This window comes from Tupaia chinensis, unplaced genomic scaffold, assembly GCF_000334495.1.
Source record: "Tupaia chinensis unplaced genomic scaffold, TupChi_1.0 Scaffold000240_1, whole genome shotgun sequence".
Taxonomy (NCBI): domain Eukaryota; kingdom Metazoa; phylum Chordata; class Mammalia; order Scandentia; family Tupaiidae; genus Tupaia; species Tupaia belangeri.
Window position 1 is genome coordinate 1,907,659 of NW_006159718.1, and position 9,432 is coordinate 1,917,090.

The window sequence follows — 9,432 nt, forward strand, 5'->3', positions numbered from 1 at the left end:
ATTATTGGGAAATGCATGGAAAAGACATTGAATGATAAAGCGGGGAGATTGATGTCTCTGTATTGACTGACATGCATGGCATTCCCTTTTGAAAAAGCAATGGAAGTCAATGTAAAGTTATATGTAATCCAATGTAATATAAAGAAGATTATGATGATAATATAAATAAAAAAAAGCACATGGGACACGAGTATGTGTGTGCCCTAAATCACAAGAGGAGAATGAAGGAAAAGGGGCTGCAGCATAGTCATCCCCCCAAGGGATGTTTTCTCACTCACTCTCTCTCTCTCTTGCAAGCACACTTACATGATTGAAAAAAAATAAGAAAGAAAGGAACTAGAACAACGAACTGTACAGGAAACTAGCAGAAGGAGGTAATAAATATTAGGGCAGAGATAAATAAAATTATAAAATTTAAAAGTATACGAGCAATAGAGATAATGAAAACAATAGTTAATTCTTTAAAAAGACTGACAGGGCATCAGTGAAGTAAGCCAAGCCGTGAAAGACAAGCACCATCTGTCCCCACCAAACATACATCAGTTGTCCAAACTCTACGGCAGAAATGGCATGAAAGTGGAGTAATAGCAGATACCAGGAACTCCACAGGCCTGGATGAGGTAGAGGGAATTAGGAGAAAACGATTAACAAACACAAGAAAGCTTGCAACAAGTGAAATAGTAATAGAACAGTAAACCACAATGGAGTGAAAAATGTCATTGACCATTCAATAGACTCCCCCGCTTCTCCCTTGCCCCCACCCCCCCAAAAAATAGAATTGTTACCAAACGCACACAGCATAACTTACTGGGCAACGTTAAAGAAGACAATTTTGTTTATATGTTACACACTGCATGCTTGCTTTGAAAAACCATCCTATGCCCCACTAAGATGTACAATGATTATATGTAAACCAGAAATCACACACACACACACACACACACACACACACACAATCTGGCTTAGAAGCCAGATGTTTTTAATTTTAAAAAATGACAAATGTTTGATACATTGACAAAGAAAACAAGGGTGCATGTGTTTGCTAGAGAGAAACAGAGAGACCAGAGAAAGGGAAAGTGAGAAATCACCCCCGGGGGGGGGGGGGACAGCCATGCCACAAACCCTTCTTCTCCATTCTCCTCTCGTGATTTTGGGCAGGCATGCATATGTACCCAGTGTGATGATTGAGAAAAGACTCAATAATCAACATCATAAGTGCAGTCAAGAATGGGTTCTAGAGTATTAAGGCCTAGTAGAGTAACCATAGTTAATGACAATGTAACATATAACTCAATATAGCCAAAAGAAAGGATCCTGAATGTCCCGACACAAATTAATGATTCATGTTAGAGGTGATGGATTTCTCTATTCCCTTTATTTGATTATTACCCACTGTATGCATGCATTGAAAAAAACATAATGTTCCCCATAAATCTGTACAATTATTATATGTCAACTAAAGCTATTCAAATTTTTAATTAGAAATTAAAGTGGGGATGTTACTACCAATTTTACTGAAATGACAAGCTATCAGAGCATATTATGAAGAATTGTACACCAACAGCTTGAATAATCCAGATGACATGGACATATTACTAGACACATACAATCCACCAGCACTGAATAATGAAGAACAGAAAATATGAATACAACAAGGAGATTAAATCAGTCGTCAGAAATATTCTGACAAAGAAAGGTCTAGAACAAGATAATTCTACTGTTGACTTCTGCCAAAAACTTGAAAAATGAACTCTAATCTTCCTCAAATTCAAGACAACAATAACAGCAAAAAATATAAGAGACCAATTTTACTGAAATGACAAGCTATCAGAGCATATTATGAAGAATTGTACACCAACAGCTTGAATAATCCAGATGACATGGACATATTACTAGACACATACAATCCACCAGCACTGAATAATGAAGAACAGAAAATATGAATACAACAAGGAGATTAAATCAGTCGTCAGAAATATTCTGACAAAGAAAGGTCTAGAACAAGATAATTCTACTGTTGACTTCTGCCAAAAACTTGAAAAATGAACTCTAATCTTCCTCAAATTCAAGACAACAATAACAGCAAAAAATATAAGAGGAAGCTTAGTAAGTTAGAATGTCTAACTCATTCTATGAGGCCAGCATAAGCCTGATACCAAAGATAGAAAGTAAACTACAGAACAATATTCCTGATAAATGTTGATGCAAAAATCTTCCACCAAATTCCATCAATCTGCATTTGACAGCATATTAAAATGATTATACATCATTTCCATGTGGGCTTCATTCCCAGAATGCAAGGATGGTTCAACATACAAAAATCATTCAGTCTAATACACCACATTAAAAGAATGAAGGACAATAACACCTGATTATTTCAACTGATGCAGAAAAAGCACTTGACACAATGTAACACTTTCAAGATAAAAACAAAGAAGCAAAAGAAATGACTTCGACATAATAAAAGCCATATATGAGAAACCCACAGATAATATCAATGATTAAAAATTAAAAGTTGTTCCTCTAAGATCAGATATAGGACTAGGATAGCCACTCTCACCACTTCTATTAAAAGGAGGTATAGGGGCCGGTAGGTGACAGGGTGGTTAAGGGTGCTGGACTTGCACATGGCCGACCACAGTCCAAGTCCCAGACCTGGTGGCTTGTTTTCTCGCTTTCTCTCTCTCTCTCTCTCTGTCCCTCTATGCTCAAATTAAAAATAAATAAATAAACAAAGTTAAATAAAATAATTCTTTTTTTTTTTAAAAAAAGGAAGGTATATATATGCACCATTCACCACAGATGGACAATTAGGTGGGTGCCATATCTAAGATACTGTTAACAGTTCTGCAATGAACATAGAAGTGCATATATCTCTTCAACACCCACACACATAAAATGAAATATTTTAAAAGAAGAAAATCCTGTCATTTATAACAACAGGGATAAACTTCGAAGGCATATTGTCAAATAAGCCAGGCACAGAAAGATAAATCCTGCATGATCTCACGTGTGTGCGGAAGGTGAGACAGGAGAACTCAAAGCAGAGAGCGGGGTGGTGCTTGCTGGTGGCTGGGGAGTGGGAAGTGGGAGAGCTGACTTAAAGGGTACAAAGTCCTGGGTACGTGGGATAAATAATTTCTGGGAGTCTAGTATACAGCACAGGGAGTACAGTTTAAAATACTGTATTGAATACTTGACATTTGCTAAAAGTGTAGCTCTTAGATATTCTCACCACACATAGGGAAATAATGACGGCAGGCGATGTGCAGGTTAATTAGAAATTAAAGTGGGGATGTTACTACCAATTTTACTGAAATGACAAGCTATCAGAGCATATTATGAACAATCGTACACCAACAACTTGAATAATCCAGATGACATGGACATTGGCTTGACTGTGGTAATCATTTACAACATTCACATATCAGAGCATCACAGTGTACACTACTAATACAATTTTCATTTGTCAATTACACCTTGATAAAGCTGGAAAAAAGTAAAATAAAATCCCAAGAGGTCTTCGTAATAAAATGCTACTTGCATTATCAATTTGGGGGAAAAATATTATGTCATCCACCTGTTGATCTGAGGCCACACACAATCTATTCTGGATTAATGAATGCTGTACTATTTAATTATAAATTACTAAATAAAAAATAATTAAATAACTATTGTACTCAATCCTTAAATTGGCTGGGTTTCTCTTAAACTGTAGTCTAACTCATTCTATGAGGCCAGCATAAGCCTGATACCAAAGATAGAAAGTAAACTACAGAACAATATTCCTGATAAATGTTGATGCAAAAATCTTCCACCAAATTCCATCAATCTGCATTTGACAGCATATTAAAATGATTATACATCATTTCCATGTGGGCTTCATTCCCAGAATGCAAGGATGGTTCAACATACAAAAATCATTCAGTCTAATACACCACATTAAAAGAATGAAGGACAATAACACCTGATTATTTCAACTGATGCAGAAAAAGCACTTGACACAATGTAACACTTTCAAGATAAAAACAAAGAAGCAAAAGAAATGACTTCGACATAATAAAAGCCATATATGAGAAACCCACAGATAATATCAATGATTAAAAATTAAAAGTTGTTCCTCTAAGATCAGATATAGGACTAGGATAGCCACTCTCACCACTTCTATTAAAAGGAGGTATAGGGGCCGGTAGGTGACAGGGTGGTTAAGGGTGCTGGACTTGCACATGGCCGACCACAGTCCAAGTCCCAGACCTGGTGGCTTGTTTTCTCGCTTTCTCTCTCTCTCTCTCTGTCCCTCTATGCTCAAATTAAAAATAAATAAATAAACAAAGTTAAATAAAATAATTCTTTTTTTTTTTAAAAAAAGGAAGGTATATATATGCACCATTCACCACAGATGGACAATTAGGTGGGTGCCATATCTAAGATACTGTTAACAGTTCTGCAATGAACATAGAAGTGCATATATCTCTTCAACACCCACACACATAAAATGAAATATTTTAAAAGAAGAAAATCCTGTCATTTATAACAACAGGGATAAACTTCGAAGGCATATTGTCAAATAAGCCAGGCACAGAAAGATAAATCCTGCATGATCTCACATGTGTGCGGAAGGTGAGACAGGAGAACTCAAAGCAGAGAGCGGGGTGGTGCTTGCTGGTGGCTGGGGAGTGGGAAGTGGGAGAGCTGACTTAAAGGGTACAAAGTCCTGGGTACGTGGGATAAATAATTTCTGGGAGTCTAGTATACAGCACAGGGAGTACAGTTTAAAATACTGTATTGAATACTTGACATTTGCTAAAAGTGTAGCTCTTAGATATTCTCACCACACATAGGGAAATAATGACGGCAGGCGATGTGCAGGTTAATTAGAAATTAAAGTGGGGATGTTACTACCAATTTTACTGAAATGACAAGCTATCAGAGCATATTATGAACAATCGTACACCAACAACTTGAATAATCCAGATGACATGGACATTGGCTTGACTGTGGTAATCATTTACAACATTCACATATCAGAGCATCACAGTGTACACTACTAATACAATTTTCATTTGTCAATTACACCTTGATAAAGCTGGAAAAAAGTAAAATAAAATCCCAAGAGGTCTTCGTAATAAAATGCTACTTGCATTATCAATTTGGGGGAAAAATATTATGTCATCCACCTGTTGATCTGAGGCCACACACAATCTATTCTGGATTAATGAATGCTGTACTATTTAATTATAAATTACTCCAATTTTACTGAAATGACAAGCTATCAGAGCATATTATGAACAATCGTACACCAACAACTTGAATAATCCAGATGACATGGACATTGGCTTGACTGTGGTAATCATTTACAACATTCACATATCAGAGCATCACAGTGTACACTACTAATACAATTTTCATTTGTCAATTACACCTTGATAAAGCTGGAAAAAAGTAAAATAAAATCCCAAGAGGTCTTCGTAATAAAATGCTACTTGCATTATCAATTTGGGGGAAAAATATTATGTCATCCACCTGTTGATCTGAGGCCACACACAATCTATTCTGGATTAATGAATGCTGTACTATTTAATTATAAATTACTAAATAAAAAATAATTAAATAACTATTGTACTCAATCCTTAAATTGGCTGGTTTTCTCTAAAACTGTAGTCTTTTTAGCTGGTCATCTTAAAAAAACAATGAAAATACAATTAAGAAAAATTATATGGAAATATGCAGGCAGTAGAACAGAGGAGAATAGACTGGGAGAAATCGCTCCGTCTAAGATCAAGGTTGACTCTGCAGCTGCGGTGATCGAGACAGCGTGGTGCCGGCAGAGGTAAGCACACAGGCCAAAGGGCTCACGCGGTAGGGAGCTCACACCCACACGGCCACGCCCCACTGACTTCTGACGAAACACAAAGGCAATTCGATGAAGGAAGAATAGTCTTCAACAAATGGCACGTGAGCAACTGGACATAAGTAGACCAAAAAAAAAAAAACCAAAAACCTCAACCCAAACTCATCCTGTATACACAAATTGACTCCAGATTGACAATGGGCTGACATGACACAAAAAGCAGGAGACAATCTTCAGTTTCAGGCTAAGCAGAGACGACGCTGAAAACGCAGTCCATTAAAGAATGAGTACCTAGATGGAAACTCATCAAAATTCAAACCTTTTTGTCTCAGAAACATCCTGTTAGGGTATTGAAAAGTCATCTTACTTAAGAAGTGTTTGCCTGCCCCAGGGAATCATGAACAGGCTCTTGGCCTGGTGGTCATTAGGGAACTCAAACCGCAGTGAACTATCACTCCACAGGCATGAGAACAGGGAAATGAAAAACAGCGACGATACCAAACGCGGTAGAGATGCAGAGGAACCGGACCACTCATCACCGGCGCAAATGTAAAACGGCACAGGCGCTGCAGAAAGCAGCCCATAATTCCTGACAAAGTCCGACTCACAATGACCATACTACCCAGCAATGACACTTGAGGGTACTTTTCACACGTAAGTGAACTTAGCTTCACACGAAAGCCCGCCAATGCAACTTCATTTATAATTGCCAGGCACTGGCAAAGGGCCAGGTACATAGGTGAATGGGGCCGAGCAGGAACATGAACATGCAGGAACAGCCCACACGCCCGGCATGACGAGGTAAACAAACTGGCACATGGGACCCGGCCCATCACTACAAAGCAGTGAACTATTCACACACAGAACAGCCCAAGCGAATCTCTAAAGAAGTATACTGAGTGAAAAAAGCCGATGCTAAAATGTACGATCCCATCTAGAGAACATACACAAAAGGACAAAATTTTAGAAATGGAGAACATACCAGTGGTTGCGAGGGATCGGGAATGACCCCTATGAAAGGAAGAAATGTGAAAAAGGCAGAGGCGTTGATGAAAGAGCAACACCGGGCTTGTGCTGGAAGAACTGGTTACTATCTGTACGGCTGTGATATCTACACAAATTTACATGTGACTATAACGCATCAAACCGCACACACACACGTTCTGTACAGACATGAGTACAAGTCGACTTTATCAAGGCCAATCTCCTGCTTGCAATACGATACCAGAGTTTTGCTAAATGTTACCTTTGGAGAATTCTGGGTAAAGAATATTTGGAGACCTCTGCATTATTTCTTACAACTACATGTAAATCTGTAATTACCTCAATCAAAATATCACTTCAATAAAGATACTCCATGAGGCCTGAGTTTTGTACTGAATTTTGAATCCTAGTCGAGAAGTATGATCGCTTAAATACACAGCTGGGAGCCACAGAGTCTGGTTGAGTGTGGAAGACTTGTTCAGAGCTATGCGTCAAAAGACTCAACATAATGAGAGTGAAGATGATGGATTAAAGAGAAGTTACCGCTTGGAACACCGTCACCAGGGCTCCAGGGGAGGTGAGATTACTGTACCCAAGGCAGTGCGGCACAGAAACGCCCACCGCCACGTACCCAGCACGCATGGGAACACAGTCAGAAAACAAATGCATTTCTAAGAGTCATTTCGCGACACTGAATGATTATTTTAGGCCATCATTATAACATTTTGTAAAAACAAAGAAACATTTTATTCCTGGGTTTTAATCATTTTATAAATTTATAAATGAAAGTGAAAAAAGTTTTCTAATCATTGTGATAACTGGCATGTTTTTCAAAAATAATTTTGAAGGTGTTTGAAGATTTAAAAATGTATTAGACTTGAGATTTTAATTAATTTTCACCAAATGTTTAAAAAAATCTTTGATTAATTTGTAATGAATGTTTAAATGTATGAGGAATTTAATTTGTTCATTGTAATGTTTTCATTTATTAGTTTGGTAAACAGCATTTAAATTGTTCCGAGAAATGCTGTTTAATGAATTTACACATTTATGTCATGTGCATGTAATAAAATACAGTGGGGTGAAGCTCTTCTCCATGCACCAGGGATTACCCTCACCCAACTGCAGCTCTGGGACCTCACTCCATGACACTACCAGGCCTCCTGGACCGGCCTAATCCTCTTAAAAACAGCTCAGAGCTGCTGGCCCAGATCTGGAGGAGGAGTCGACTTACCGTATGGGGTTGTCCATCCTGGACACCGTCAGGAAGGCGGCCAGGTTGGCCGTGTAGGAGGAGCACACAATGAGTGTGAAGAGCCACCAGCTGCCCATGACGATGCGCATGGCCACGGAGTTCACCGAGGACTCGCCACCTGAGGGGGCAGGCAGATAGGTTGGCCGTGGCTCCTGCCGCCACTCCCCCCCCGGGAGATGCTCCACCCTGCAGCCAGGCCCCTGGAGATTGACTGGGGGCCAGGGAAGTGACCGTCAGCTGTGTATGGGTCTGCACCAATTCCCGGAAAAGATCCTAGGACCACCACTGTTGGAAAGGGACAGAGAACCACGACGTGGAAAAGCCACTGTTGACCTTCCAGTGACGGGAAGTTTGTGGATACACCAAGAATAGAGTCCGAAACCAGAATCTCCCAGTTACAAGGTTCTAGTGACCAGTGGGAGACCTGCAAGGAGGGCTGCACCCTGATGGAGGCCCCTTGCCAACTTCAAATTCACATGGAATGAACTCCAGAGCTCTGTAAGGAAGTAATTACCTTCTACCTGGCATGTTCCCTAACTTTCTTTCAACTGAGAAGTGAGATGTTTCTTATCAATTTTATTAATATTCAGCCTCCACTACATGACTTTTATCCCCAGAATTGTCAGAAATCATTCCATGTGACTTTCCGTCGGAAGCTGCCTCTTTGAGGCCCATTATTTCTCCTTGGTCTCTTAGGTAGTACCAGAAGAAAGCTTTCCACTGCCTATTCTCCTTAGGTAACCTCGCAAAGCTTTTGCCACGGTGCAAACAAGGCCAAGATTCACAATTGGAGCTTTGCAATTTGCCGTTTCCAGCCAGAATGCACAGTCGCACCCCTCGCCCTGGGAGGAGTGCTGGTCAGATCTCGGAGCCGGAGCCGCGAGGCTGTGCAGCTCCAGAACGGCTCCTCCACGACGCGCCGAACACACTGCGGCGCGCTGCAGTTTGACAGCCTCCCGTGCGCGACAATCGATCTGCTGTGGGAGGGGCAAAGTACAAAGCAGAACTCCAACGTTAATTTTATCTGAAGTGAGAATCAGGATTTGAGGTCGAGTTTCCTGTGGCCATTTCATTTCATTTCTATCTGGTACTACTCAGAGAAATTGGCTACAGCGCTTTTAGTACTAGCCTAGAGAGCAAATGAGATCGCCTGGAAACGACCTGGGTACAAGGCGCCTGGGGTCTGCCGGGAGGAGGCTCGCAGCCCCGGGGCTCCGGAACATCGCGCCCCGCAGTACCTTGCTGCACGAAGGCTCCGTAGACGATCCAGATGGCGCTGTGCAGGGTGGCCGAGGTGGACGCGCGCGGCTGGGCGGCGCTCTGCGCCCTGACCGCCTGGATC

The 9,432-nt window shown here is 40.4% G+C and overlaps 1 protein-coding gene across 1 annotated transcript in view; it reads right to left on the minus strand.

Annotated features, from left to right (window-relative positions):
- Nucleotides 1-9,432, minus strand: part of GRID1 (glutamate ionotropic receptor delta type subunit 1) — a 318,654-nt gene that overhangs the window by 117,765 nt on the left and 191,457 nt on the right. Inside the window, exons 12-13 of the mRNA XM_027771955.1 lie at nt 9,329-9,425; nt 8,070-8,208 (exon numbers count right to left, since the gene is read on the minus strand). Of these exons, the coding sequence (XP_027627756.1) occupies nt 8,070-8,208; nt 9,329-9,425 (236 nt within the window). The remainder of the gene's footprint in view (nt 1-8,069; nt 8,209-9,328; nt 9,426-9,432) is intronic.